The following is a 14,574-nucleotide window of genomic DNA, read 5'->3' on the forward strand; positions in this document are numbered from 1 at the left end:
CTGGGGATCCCTTAATTTGACCACTGAATTGGAGAGACCCTTCGCACCAGGTTACCACGATAGGTACTGCTAGAATATCACTGTAATGTTAAGAGTAGCTTCAGTGAAAAGAGGGGATGAGCCCAGTTGTTCGTTTGTTGTCTTTCTGAGAGAACACTCTCTCCCCCGTTGTGAACAGACATGCAGTGGACTAGGCTCCAAGAACCTCTAAAGGCAAGCTAGCTATTCCATGCTCTCATAGTGTAGCACATAGAAGTAGCTTTAGTGTAGGCTGTAGGTCTGTTCATTTTAATTTAGCTGCTAGCAACACGCACAAGTGCTGTTTTAATTATATTCTGTGTGGTTATTACTTGTGCTAAGCAACAGGACGAAACTGTCAAAATGATACACTTTTAAATACCCAACATTCTGTGATTCTGGGGAAATCACTTAATCTCCCTGTGCCAAAAATACAATTGTGTCCTTCTGTAACACACCTAGTGCTCATGTAAAGCGCTCTGATGCCTTCGGATCAAGTTTGTGTTATATAAAACTCAGAAGGAAAAAAAAGAAAATACATAGCGTCTTTTCTCAGTGCAGTGCCTGCTTGTGCTATGAACTAAATTGGGTTTGAATTACCACTGCATCCCTGAACCCTTTACAGGACTGTTAGTAAGCCAGAAAACATGGACATAGCAGCAGCAGAAAGAATCAGTGCGTGGTGTGTGGCCACAGTAACGTGGACTCAGCGATGGTGGTCTCATCTAAGTACCTGTGGGTTAGCAATCCAAACCTTGTAGACATGTTCACTAGACCCCAGGTTACGCAACAGCCAGACCTTCTCACGCAGAACCAGGGAAGATTCAGGCACCCTAACCAGCTCAATCGAGCGAATCTCCTTAAGGTTCTAGAGTTTGGTTACTTCAATCTCCCTCAAGAATGCATGGGCATTCTTACAGAAGCACACAGATCCACAATGCGTACCTATTTAACTGCCACATGAAAAAGTTCTGTCCCCTACTGCATTCCAAAATACCTAGACCCTCTCAAGCCTGCAGTCCAAAATGTTGTCTGTTACCTCCTTCACCTGCAGAAGTCAGGCCTACCTTATACTTTCATGCGCCTTTAGTTATACACTATTGCAGCCTACATTAGGACAGTAAACACTCTTGGTTACTTAGAATCCCTTTCATCAAAGCTTTTTGGGACTGACTCAAGCGGATCATGCCACATAGAGTTCCTCCTGGCCCAGTCTGGATCCTTAATGTCGTTTTTACAAGACTTGAGGTTTTCTTTTGAACCACTTCCTTTCTTGGAACTTCACCTTTCTCTTCGCTGCTACATCCCTAAGGTGTTAGCGAGCTACAGGCACTCACTTTAGAGGAGCCTTTCTTCTGGGTGCATAATGACAAAGTTGTCCTCAGAACCAACCCCAAATTCCTTCCAATGGTGGTATCCATTTTTTAACTGCTTTTATTTTGTACTTTTGCAGAGAGAAAGAAAAACAAATGGAAAAAGAAGGGGGCGGGGTGAAGGGGTACACATGAGCGGACATAAATTTCCTTACATTTTCAGGTTCAAGTAACCTAAAGAGACATACAGCAATCAATTCAGACTTGTAGCAGCCCAACGGGCAGAGCCTTGTGTTGTTAAAATATGTGTGAAAGTTTTAGTGTCTAAGATCATGGCCTGCATGTCCATAACAGCGCTATCATCCGAATGGGACATGCGCAGACACTGGAGCAGCGAGGAATCTGAGACATTGCTGTGACTGCAACCCCCCCCCCCCCACCCCCCCCCCCCCTTCCGACAGACTCTTTTCATACAAGTCCTAAATGGGCGCCATATCTGGTCGAACTTGTATGTTCTATTATGGATCATTGCAGACAGTTTTACCATGGTGTATATAGAACATGCCTTCCCCCACCAAAGGCTGAGCATGGGGGGGTTTGGGGGGGTCACTCTGCAATTTCCACATTTGGGCTGTGCTAAGGAAAGTCCCCTAGAAAAGGTTCTTAATCAATCGTTCTAATGGAGTGGTCGTGGTGTACAGCCCTGACCACCAGAGTACCCAAGGAGTTTCATCGGGATCATGTGGGAGTGTCATTTTTGTAATTGAGCGTATGAGTGAGAGGACGTCTCACCAGAAAGCTTAGATGTGAGAGCTTGACCACCATCAAGACATGTGATGCAACTCTTCACACACTTGATGTAAAACACACCCTAATGTACTGCATTGACAGGTCCAAAACGCAGTAACTTTTTGTTGCATTCGCTACACCTCACAAAGGTCATCTTCCTTCAAAGGTGATTATAGTCAGGTGGATTGTCAAGTTCATTCAAACCTGCTATTTCACAGTCAAGAGAATGTTACCACAACCTCCTAGGTCGCATTCCACCTGTAAGACATTGACCACTTTGGCTTTCCTTGTTAATACCCCTATAGCTGGCATTTGTAAGGTAGTTACATGGTGTAATCCACACACATTTACTGAACACTTTTGTGTGCATGTCCTAGCTCGCAAACAAGCTAGAGTTGGTCAGGCTGTCTTAAGAACTTTGTTTTAAACATCTGCACCATTCACTGCCTCACAACGGATGGGGTACTGCTTTACAGTCTATGCAGAGCGTGTGTCTGTCCAGCCACACGAACTATGAATGGAAAATGTTACCTACAAGCATCTGTTTGTAGCATATAGTGCTGTAGATTCACATGTGCCCACCTGCCTCCCTGATAGCCAGTGGCTGGTACAGATATTCTTCTTTTTCATTTAAATATTTAACTTGTTACACACAACTTCATGCATAGTCATCAAGCTATCCTACTTACTGCTCCATCAGTACACTCGCCCACAATGCGAAGAACAGTAACAAGGGAGCAGACCCATGTGCATTGACAACTAAGGAAGGAGTCACTATACCGCCATACACTAATGACGACTTCGATAAAAAACAAATTGCAAACATCCAAGCCCAAAACTAGATGGCATGGGTTTGCAAAGCATGTGAATCTACATCACTACACGCTGCCAACAGATGCTTACAGTGTAAGTAACATTTTCTTTTATAAGTTTGTTGTCGAGAGCTGCAGTTATTTTGGGATAATTTCAATAAACAATGTTGAATTGAGTTCTAAATTCAACTTCCAAGAAAGCAGGGTTTCGATTCTTTCTGTGTTTTATTGATTTCGTTCATAACTATTTTTTATGAGAGCTTAAGTTGTTTTTTAAAAAATATAAAATCTTGCACAACTGGAGTATAATTCTAAAGACTGAGCATGGCACCTGTGTATCCATATTTACCTATGATGAAGTGAATGTCTCCTATCTCACAGGAATCAAATTCCTAAAGTTACTGAGGGAGATTTAGCCAATCACCAATTGAAAAGCTACATATGATTGTCTAAAGTATCTTCATACAATGGGCAATTGTGGAATTAACACTTCAGTTCAGGAAATAAATACTCGTGTTAATGCAAATGACTTTGATGGATCAAATGTTGCTCCTAAACCAATCAGACTCTTTTGGCTGACCCCTGCTCTAGACGTTTAGAGTTCCAGCAAATCCCAGGTTTCCTTGCCAAGGTGCTAGGTGGTTGAGAAATCAGGAATTCTGGTTAATATCGCCAAACAAGAGATCTAAATTTCATAGACTTGCAGTAAAATCTATCATGAACAATCAAGTCACTCCTTTGCAAGTACAGGGATAATTTCATAGGAAACTGAGCTACAATCCTTTGGGGTATCCTACTCAATGATATTTGTGAACATTTCTGTGCAAGCCATATCTGTGTTCCAAAAAACCTACTGCTTAAATTCTGACTCCCTAGCCACAGATCACACAACCCACTCATTGCTCAGAATTGTATGCAATCCTCTCCAAATGGACTCACTAATGCGTGTTCATATTCAAACATAACATGATTCTATATATTGCTCTGTAGACAAGATGCCTGTTAAGTGTAGATTCACTGTATACTCTCATACCATGAGGTGGTAATTAGGGAATGCTAGAATGCTGCTAAAATGAAAGCCATAATTCTCAGTGGCTTTTGTGTGGACTTGACGATGGGACTTGTGCAGTATCTGCCCCTGGCCTTAAGTGAATTATTTAAAAAGAAAAGTTTAGATTGTGTGTTAGCAATACCCAGCCTTAGAAACTCCCCCCTACTCACCTTATGTTTGTGCAGGTAGGGCAGTCAAAAAGGTTGTTGTATAGCGTTTTAGAACCCTAGTGTAATTTTCCCGATTCATGCCCTTATATAGGTATAAAATACTGTATCCTTATATAGGCATTGAAATCATAACCATATTAAGACATAACTCAAGTAGTCCTAATACGGCTTGGCTACTTCCACTAGTTCCGAAAATCTACAACGATTTCTTGGAAAAACCCGCCTTCAGCAGTCGGGGACCTCCCACTGCATGAATTTTGATTTATCCAAGAACTCGTGGAGTTTTCAGAGAATTAAATCTCTAATGACGTTATTATGTCCAACCTTACGTCAATCTCGGCACCTTCAACGTATAAATATGCCCACACTTGTCCAAACACATGGTGGTTTGGAGCAGTTCGACTATCTACTTGCCCGACGCGCCCTGCTGCAGCAAGTGCCGAAGGAAGCTGGCCCGCCAGCTGACGCACTGAGAGGCGCTGTACTTTCTCCAGCTTAGAAATCCAGCTCCAGTGTTTCCAGGCTACCCTTGCGGGTTGCTGGGAAATCAAGTCCTGAGAGAGAGATACCAGCCCTCCTACATTCTAAAAACCAAGGTATGGAGCTGATTAGACCCTAAGAGAATTCTTGGGTCAGATTCTTGGCAAAAGAATACTGAAACTAAGCTACACCTCACGTACTTCTTCTCATACTAGACCTAGGTTAGGTACACCGGGGTAGGCGTATTTTAGAAGCACCAGTTGAGTACTTTTTAGTCATAATTTATTGATGTATGTATTTTATGGCTTAGAAACCATATCATGCTTTTACAGTATTATATTATAATACTCTTCGTACTGTACGCATTGTACTGTGCAACCAGTATTTACGATTGTAGCAGTTCATTCCCTCTGCATGAGAAAGACTGTTCAATAAATCCTTTTTATTGAAAAATGCCCGTCTCTCTATTTTCTCTGCACCTCTGGTGAAACGAAGCATGCACGATTGACTGAGTGAAATAACCATCTTTTGTTTCCGCGACTCTGGAGATACATTTCTTATTCTGGGGAAACAAAGTTGTCAAGTTTTAAGCGGTTGTCAGAAACTATTCCCTTCTTGTGAATTCAAGAAAGTTTCTAGTGACCTCTGAGCTAGCTGGCACTCTAGTATATTTGATAGAGACCTTGTAGACCTCAGTCCTACGTCAAATCTATAGGATATATTATTCCAATGCGCAGAGCCTATTGGGAATATAGGAACTACACTACAAGGTCGCCATCATCAGATTGTAATTAATGTTCATTATTACTACAGTAGGTTCTGCTTTGTTTGGGATCTTTGAACAAATGTTTTGAAAGAGAAGCACACTGTCGTCCTTAAGTTTTGTTTTTCAATCGATATCTAAAATAAATAGCTGAAATAAAAAAGGAAATGGACTGAGTTCACATTTTCGAATTCTTTTAAGAAAGGAAAGTGATCAAATATTTGTTTGCCTCCATGAAGAGGAAATTTACAATTTAACTTAAAAGCGTCAAAGTTCTATATAGTTTTCTAATGCAATGTAGTGCCTTTTCGCTTTTGAGTCATTCATTTTTTTACTTCATGAAGCAAGGGCCCCTGACAGTGTTTAGATTTTCTTCATTCATGTTTTTTTTTTTGCTTCACTTTCATCTTTAGACATTAGTCCAAACTTGCAGTCAGGAGGTAAACTGCTTTGTTTACACAAGGAGCTGTCACATATAATAAAAAAGTGTCCATGTACTGTAGATCAAGGACTCTTTCTTGTAGCGGAGGACTTTCCACCTAAAACTGTACCAGTAGTTTGCGGCCTCAACAACATGCATACTCCATACACCCAAGATGGTTCCCACTATGGGTGCCATCTTAAGTGTATTGGTACCATCTTAAGTACATTGAGTCCACAGACTATTATCATTATGGGCGTGTCAAGTCTGCGGCCTCTGGAAATGGTCTCCAGAATACCAACACATTTGTGGTCTATATTAAATTGAATTACTTATCTTTTCCGTCTATGTGAGCATCCTGAAGGTGTGCCCTGGGACTGCTTTTAAATCCTACTCAACACAACTCTTTCTTTAAGAAGTGTAATGAGTCAGAGGCACGTCTCACGAGACTGCACCATTGTGGTACACTACTTGTGAGGTCCGCACACTATTTTACATTGTAAAGATCATTTTGAAAAGCTATTCTGATTGGCTGCCAACTCTGGAGACCTTGCACCATAAGTCAAAGTGCAATTTGCTTGGTAACAAGAGGAAGAATCTGCATTTTGGAAAGCACAAGACACCTAATTGGTTTTGTTTGGGGGAAGGATTAAGCTTCAGGAAAGTATGGCAGACACCAGCCATCAAGATGTGGCCGGACAATTATCAGCAGCAACTGAAACAGATTAGGTGGTGGTCTAGATGATAGAACAAGAGATTACAACAAAAAATGCTTAGTTTCTTACCTGTTGGTGTAGTTTTGCAGCTTGGAGAATTTTCTGTATTCACATGCTGTGCATTATTCCGCCATATAGTGGTTGGGTCCCCAAATTCTCCTAAAAATCTTTTGTCCTTCAACTACTTTTGTCTTTTGTGGGTGGCAATGTACCTCCATTTGGTGCCCCTTGTGATATTGTTGTGCTTCCTCCGGAAGCTCTCTCCTTTGTCCCCATCTTAAAAAAAAATGTTGTTGCTGTTTTTCTCTCAGCGTGATTCACGTGCTGTGCTGTGGCAGGAATTTGTTACTACAGTGGTGGTTGGATTGAAGATGAGCAATGGTTTGAAAATAGATGTTGTAAGACCCTTTGTCCTACTTGCACTTCCTTGTTCATTTGAATATCTACACAATAGTGTCTTGTGAACGTGTGCACTGATGACCATGTTGCTGCCATAGAAATATCTTGTAGTGGAGTATCTGCCAGGAAAGCGATGGTTACTCCCTTCTTTCTTGTTGAATGTGCACCAGGAATGTTTTGTAACGTTTCTCCTGCATTCTTGTGGCACAACTAAATAGTCTGTGCTATCCATTTTGTAATTGTGTTTTTGGTTACCGGCCTTCCTAGTAAACCATTTTCAAATGATACAAAGAGTTGTTTTGTTTTCCTGTTAGCCTTTGTCCTTTTGATGTGATAACATTATTGCACATCTTGCATCCAGAATGTGTAATGTTCTCTCTGCATACGTTTTCGGTTTTTGAAAGAAGCTTGGTATCTGAATACTTTGGTTCATGTGGGAGTGTGAGAACCTTTGGCATGCATTTTGGGTCGGTTCTCATGACAATTCTGTCTTTGTGAACTTGAAAATAATGTTCCAGTAACGTGAGAGCTTGTAACTCACTCCGCATAGTGATGTTATGGCTACTAAAAAAGCTGTCTTTTAGTGTGTGCATTTGTAATGTAGCCTTGTATAATGCTTCAAAAGGTGCCTTCATCAATTGTGTGAGCACAATATCTAAATTCCACGTGGGAGCTGGTATCCTCTTTGGAAGTGCAATTATTTTTGATCCTTCTAAGAACCGCCTAATGACTGATGAGTAGAAACTTCTTTTAATGTAACCTATTGTGTACGTCACTATTGCTGCTAAATGAACCTTTAAAGATGCATAGTTCAGCTTACAATCTAGAAGGTGTGTCAAGTACTTCAGTAGTGTTCTTTCCCTAGAGATCCCTTTTTAATAATCCTTTTTTCAGACACCAGAGTGAGTATCTTTTCCATTTAGCTACATAACACTGTCTAGTTGTTGGTCTTCTTACCTCTCTTATGACCACCATTGTCTTTTCCAGTAACTTTAGGTGTCTGAATTCTAAGTCTTCAACAGCCATGCTGCCAGCATTAAAGACTCTGGTTCTGGGTGGAGCTTCCTTCCTTCTTGCATTGACAACAGGTCTCGCCTGATTGGTAGTTTATGAAACCTTCCCTGTGAAAGTTGCATTAGTTCTGAGAACCATGTTTGTGTTGCACACTGTGGTGCAAGTAGTATCCGGGTCATGCTGCTGATCTTGCATTTGTTGATCACCCTGTGAAGAGTGGTGGGGGGAGCGTATGCAAATTTCCTGAACCAATCTATCAACAGTACATTCCCATGGACTATTGGCACTGTTGTCTGGAGGCAAAGCATTGGTATTTCGCATTCTTGGGTGTTGCTAACAGATCTGATCTATTTCTGGTGTTCCCCATTTCTGTTTGGTTCAGTTCCCACTCGTGAGACCGTGGCGCTTGTCTGCTCATTCTGTCTGCTTCGACATAGTCCTTCCTTGGCTGGTGGAGCGCTAAAATCTCATCTTCCTTTGAATAGCCTAGACCCACATCTCTTGTGCTAGTCTTGACAGTGTTGGAAACTGTGTCCCTCCCTGTTTGTTATATAAAACATTGTGATTATGTTGTCCATCTGGATCAATATTCATTTACCCCATAGCTCTTTCTGTAAGGATTTTAAGGCTAGGAATACTGTCTATAGTTCTAGGATGTTGATGTGTTGTACTACATCCTCTTGGTCCTTCCAGACTCCCCCCGACTTTGAGATTGTACATGTGTTCTCCCCATCCTATCTGTGAGTACGGTCACAGTTGGAGTGGATTGCATAAATGTTCTTCCTTGTGTTATCTGTCATCTGTTTCACCACGCAATCTCTTCCTCTATCCTTTGCGTGACAACTACTGGATCTTTCCAGCTTTGTGCCCATTGATTTTGTAGCAGTTCCTCAAATGGTCTCATGTGGAGTCTTGTGTTTGGTATTAATGGGATGCAAGAAGCCATAATTTCTCGCAGCTTCCCCACCGTCCTCCCTCTCCGAGCTTGCCCCTTCCGGTACAGCTGTATCTCCTTTAATAGTGCTACTGTTCTCTTCTCGCTGGGAAATACTTTCCCTTGTATCGAGTTTATCCTGGCTCCCTAGAACATTTTCTCCTGTTCTGGTTCAGGTAATGACTTCTCCAAGTGTATTGAGAACCCTAGCTGATCTAGCGTTATTACTTGCTGCGTGTGCTCTTTGCATTTCTTGTACAAGTTTGCCCGTGCCAGCCAGTCGTCCAGGTAGGGATACACGTGAATTCCCTGCCTTTACAGGTGTGCTGCTACTGCTGCTAGACACTTTGTGAATATTCTTGGTGCTGATTCTATTCCTTGTACGGGTAGTGTTGTTGTTTTTTTGTCTACCACAAATCTGAGAAATTTCTTGTGGCTTGCTTTCATGAGAATGTGTAAATAAGAGTCCTAAAAATCTATTGTTGCCATTTAATCCCCAACTTGCATTTGCGTTATTACCTCTTGCGGGGTAGTTATCTTGAATTTTCGAGTTCTTATGAACTTGTTCGAAAACCTAGAATTAGGAAATATGGAGTAGTTTCCCATGTTTTTCCCCGTCTTAGCTCTAACTCTATAGCATCTTTTGACAGCATTTCTTATACCTCCTTGAGTAGATTGGCTTTTTCCTCCTTTGAATGTACCATTCTCGTTGGTCCTTTGCATGGAGGCGTCTTGTTTGATGTGAGGTACCTGTATGGAAGGAGCCCCTTCTTGTAGGTCTTAGTTAGGGTACTGTTCCCCTGCGCATATATTGCCTCTGAACTGTAGAGCCCCAATTGACTTGGCAGTTTCAGTGTCCTTTTTTAACTGATTCAGAGTCTCGTCACCAGCACTCCCGAATAGTTGTTACCCAATTAAATGGTGCACTTAGTATGTTAGCTTGCACTTCTGGTTTAAAACCTGAAATTCTTAACCAGGCATGACGTCGTTCTGCGATACCCACCATCTGCTTGATGTTTCTGCTGCTTCCAACGCAGATGTTAAGCAGGTATTGGCGATGTTTTTGTCATACTCCACCAGCTGTGCTGCCTCTTTTGGTACTGCTCTGGGAGATGTTTCATTAACTCTCCTCCCAATGTTGGTAGGCGTGACGATTAAGCAGTGCCTTGGAATATGAAATACTCCACTGGTTTGCAGCACTCCTTTCCACCTTTTCCCCAATGAGATCCTTTCCCTTACTCTCCTTATCCAAAGGAGGCCCCATTGCGCTTGGGATGTTTGCTCTCTTCCCAGCTATAGATGCTATTATTGAATCTGCAGGAACTGTTCCCTTTACGTAACTTGGATCCCTAGAAGAATGTTTATACTTACAGGGGGCCCCCTACACGTGCATTCTCCAGAACAGTTACTGATGATACCTTGTCCTGGTCCCAGAACTTCTCTGGTATGTTCTTTTGATGTCTTCTTCGCTCCGGTGGACCATTGGCGATTTTTTTTCTCAATATTCGGCAACTTTTTCATTCAGATTGTTGGGAGAGCTTTCTGCATGCATCCAGACGCCATGGTGAAAAAAAAATCTGAACATTGTGACTAGAGGGCATCAAAGGGATGTACGTCGACGCCCTCCATCAACAAAAGACAAAAACGGTAGAAGGACAAAGGTTTATTTAGGAGACTTCCAGACTCCACGACTAGATGACAGAATAATGCACAGCATGTGAATCCAGAAATGATTCATGCTGCAAAACTCCTTTGTGTGGGAGTTCTGCTTACAGTCCCCATGCAAAAAAAGTAAGCACTCACAAAGTGACCTGCGAGCTGTGTTATGAAAAACTCAGCCTTGGCCATCAGGCATGCAAAGATGCCTCTGTTCTAAGCATGGGAGGAAGTATATGAGGTGCCTGCCGGACAGGATCAGAAGAGAGAAAGTGGAGAGTGCACCAAGAATGCTGCAGGAGTTGCTAACCTGTTGGGAGGAGAAAGTGAACTTGCACCGAGGGATTTTGCTCTATAATGTATAGAGGGGTAACTCTAAATCTGGTGTGGTGAACAATATAAGATCTGAGAGGATAGCATATCCAAAAGTTCCATGAGTTAAACAAATAAAAGTGACCGTATGCCACTGCAAGTGAGAAATAAGTAAACCGCCCCCACCCCCAAACATTATCCAGTGTGCCTCCAAAAACAGTTCTTCTGCAAGCAACCCCACCCGCTAAAACACATTGTCTGTTAAGCATGCTCTGAGTTGGGTACACTGCCTGGCCACAGGAAAAACCCGCCTCACAAAATCAAAGGCTGTGTGTGGTGGAAGTTGGGATTTACGGCTTATCATAAATAATCCTGGAAATGTTAAAGAAACATTCACCGTTCGATATTAACTTATGGTTCAGTCTCAAATTTGAAAAACCACTGAAAATCACCAGTTATAGTTTACAAAGCCACACTACAACTCGCGTCATCCACTGTGCACAACACCCATTTTCCTGTTGCATTGAAAAAGGTAGTTTGGTAATAGTAAAACATGTTGTATGATGTGATTTGGGGGTGAGTTTCATTGCATTTCATGAGTGGCGGGTTTCAGTGGTTTTCTTGCTGGCGCCAGAACCATAGCTCAGATTTTTTTTTTTTTTCTTTGAATACATGTACAACACACAACACAAAAAGGATTACTTGTGATGCAGTCACTCCTTATGTAGCCACACACATTGTGGAGGGTGAGCTGATGTAACCTTGAAATGGGAATGAGGTCCTGCTCCATTTCTCTGCACGCTCTCTACACAGTAGTGTAGAAACTTGCTTTAAAGATCTTTTGTGCCTGTCCATTTTCATCCCTGAATATTTGTAGTCTAAAGATTTAAGAAAGACAGGCTGAGGGGAGTAAAAATCTTTTGTTCTGTATCTTTGGCTTACTATTTTTTTCTTTTTTGATTAATTCTTTATTTGCATTAGTAACTTCAAAATCCCGCACATATATCGCAAAAATATTCAAGGTGCCAGGCAACCGGTATCCATATACATCATGATGTGGAGGAACAACCATACTCCTCTTTGGCTTACTATTAATCAGTGCTGGTATGAAAGCATTTGGTTTTAATATGTCCATCTACAGAGATCTGTTTGTAACCAAAAGGTTACACGGTCAAACCCCGACAAAGTCACTATTCTTTTATTTTTCTGTATGTGAGCAACATGAGTACCATTGAGTCGAGGGATTTTTAGCGCGCGTTATTCATTTACATTGCCATGAATAGACAAACTGGAGTAAACCAGCAAGATATAAAAACAAATGTGAAATTTGTGACTCTTGTGCAAATATGCTTTGGAAACTAATGTTTTCTTGTATTATTGGCTCATTGACCTTTCTCCATAAAGATACCATAGGAGTACTTGACCCTTATTTGTTCAGGTGTAATTTAGCGGAACTACTTCACTAAGCCATGTGGGGTTTTTGAAGTAGTAAATGGAATGCTAAACACATTAAGTAGATATGAATGGCATTGTAGCAACCCCATACCCACTCCAGACTCTAATTGTATCTTTCTCTATTTTAGGCCTGAGCTGAAGCCGATTGACAAGGAATCTGAAGTACTTATGAGGTAAATCTCTGGTTTTCCATTTTAATTTCTCTTTCTAACGAGAAAGGTAATTTAGATCACCTTCAGCACTCTGGCAACCAGAAATTCGTACATTCTTTAATGTGACAACGCCGTCTCCAGTCGGGGATTAGATTTGAAATGCCTTACTACTATTGTGGAATGCTAATTCTTGTCTGCAGCCTTTCAAAGTATTGCTCACCTCTCCATCTTGTCTGTTTTTCCCTTCTCATTTTAGTTTGTTCTTGGTAGGAGGTTGTTTTATTCAGTTTTGTTCATGTTTAGAATTCTGTTCATTTTTCTGCAGGTTTCCCGATGGCTTTGAGAAGTTTTCCCCACCCATTTTGCAGTTGGATGAAGTGGACTTTTCCTACGGCCCCAACCAGGATGTCTTCAAGAAACTCTCAGTTTCAGCTGACCTAGATTCCCGCATCTGTGTGGTACGTTTTAACAGTGCCGCTGGAGTTGTGGGCTGTTTTGCCTCTTAATTCATGGCTTATTAAAACATTGTCCTGGAATCTTATAGTTATTTGTAGGACTTAACCTTTCATAAATAATCTAGAACGTGCCTCTATCGTTAATGATTTAGTGTCTTTTTCCAGCCTTTCTCTTTTTATAACTAAAGTTAACAGACGCAACCATGTCCGGTACCGTGTTCACTAGAGTCTCCAAGTTAGAATATTTCTCCACTACTACAAGTTGGAACTGTGGATTTGCCACTACATGGCTTGTATTGAAAACCCAATTAAAACCAAGCCATAATGCATTCCACTCTGCTACGTGCCAAATCATTCTTGTATGTTAATTCAAATATATGGTTCACACACCAGTGTCCTTATACACAGTGCAGTGTATCCACCATCAAATATTACATCAGCTCTGACTGGGACCCAGTTTAAGAACTGGTGTAGACTAGAGTGCTTTGTGTTTTTTAATCCATACACTAGTTGGTGCCTTGTTTTTCTGCAGTACTTGCAAGAGTCTTATTTATTATTTATTTACTTTATTTTTAAAGTTTTACATAGCGCGAACAAGATCTTTGCAGATATCAGAGCGCTTTACAGAAACAGGGGGTAGGGGCAACAGGAGGGTGATTAAACAGATTATTGGGTACAATATAGTGGTCAGTAATAAGTGAATAGCATAATAGGATAGCAGTCATGTAAAAAAACAATCAGGTAACCAATAATACAAAAACGGTGCAAAGTATTTGATCCAGCAACAATAGAGTTCAGGTGAGCTTTGGCTATAAGGATGGCTATACCTCTTTCTTAAAAATTACAGAAAAACACGGGGTAGGGGCATCAAGAGGGTGGTTAAACAAGCTATTGGGTACAATATAGTAGTCAGTATAAGTGAGTAGCATAATAGGATCGCAATCATGTAAAAATATAATAACAATAAACAATCAGGTATCCAATTGATACAAAAGCGGTGCAAAGTCTCTGATCCAGCAACAAAAGAGTTCAGGTGAACTTGGCCATAAGGATGGCTTTTACCTCTTTCTTGAAAAATGCAGTGGAGGAGATGAGCCTGATTTCAGGAGGGAGTGCATTCCAGATCCTGGGTGCCATTCCTGAGAAGGAGCGTTTGTATGTTTTTTCCTTCCGGAATCTACGAGGTTTCAGGAGTAGATTTTTTGTACTTCTATTGGATCTCGAACCTCCTGATATAGTCAGCTTCTGATTGAGGTAGTTGGGTGACTTGTGGTGTACGGCCGAGTGTGTCATAACGGCAATTTTCAGCTGTATTCTGGCTTCAAAAGGCAGCCATTCCAGGGATTTTAAGTCCGGGGATATGTGTGAATGTTTTCTTGAACCAGTAATGAGTCGCGCGGCAGCGTTCAAGGAGGCTCTTAGGGGTGCGGTTGTTGATAGGGGGAGTCCGCTGAGGGCCACAATTCCATAGTCTATGCGGGGGATGACTAGGGCTTGTACAGCAGTTTGGAAGTCCTTGGCTGGGAAGAAGGGTTTAAGTTTCCTCAAGGTGTTGATTTGGAAATTAGCTCCTTTCGTTGCTTTGCTAATGTGCTGCTGCATGTTGAGCTTGGCGTCAAGTGTGATGCCTAAGGATTTCGCAGATTCCACGATGATGGGTTGGA

At 41.5% G+C, this 14,574-nt stretch overlaps 1 protein-coding gene across 1 annotated transcript in view; it reads left to right on the plus strand.

Annotated features, from left to right (window-relative positions):
* Window positions 1-14,574, plus strand: part of ABCF3 (ATP binding cassette subfamily F member 3) — a 117,459-nt gene that overhangs the window by 59,084 nt on the left and 43,801 nt on the right. The window contains exons 15-16 of the mRNA XM_078667090.1: window positions 12,432-12,476; window positions 12,781-12,913. Coding sequence (XP_078523216.1) covers window positions 12,432-12,476; window positions 12,781-12,913 — 178 coding nt within the window. The remainder of the gene's footprint in view (window positions 1-12,431; window positions 12,477-12,780; window positions 12,914-14,574) is intronic.

This window comes from Lissotriton helveticus, chromosome 11, assembly GCF_964261635.1.
Source record: "Lissotriton helveticus chromosome 11, aLisHel1.1, whole genome shotgun sequence".
NCBI lineage: Eukaryota > Metazoa > Chordata > Amphibia > Caudata > Salamandridae > Lissotriton > Lissotriton helveticus.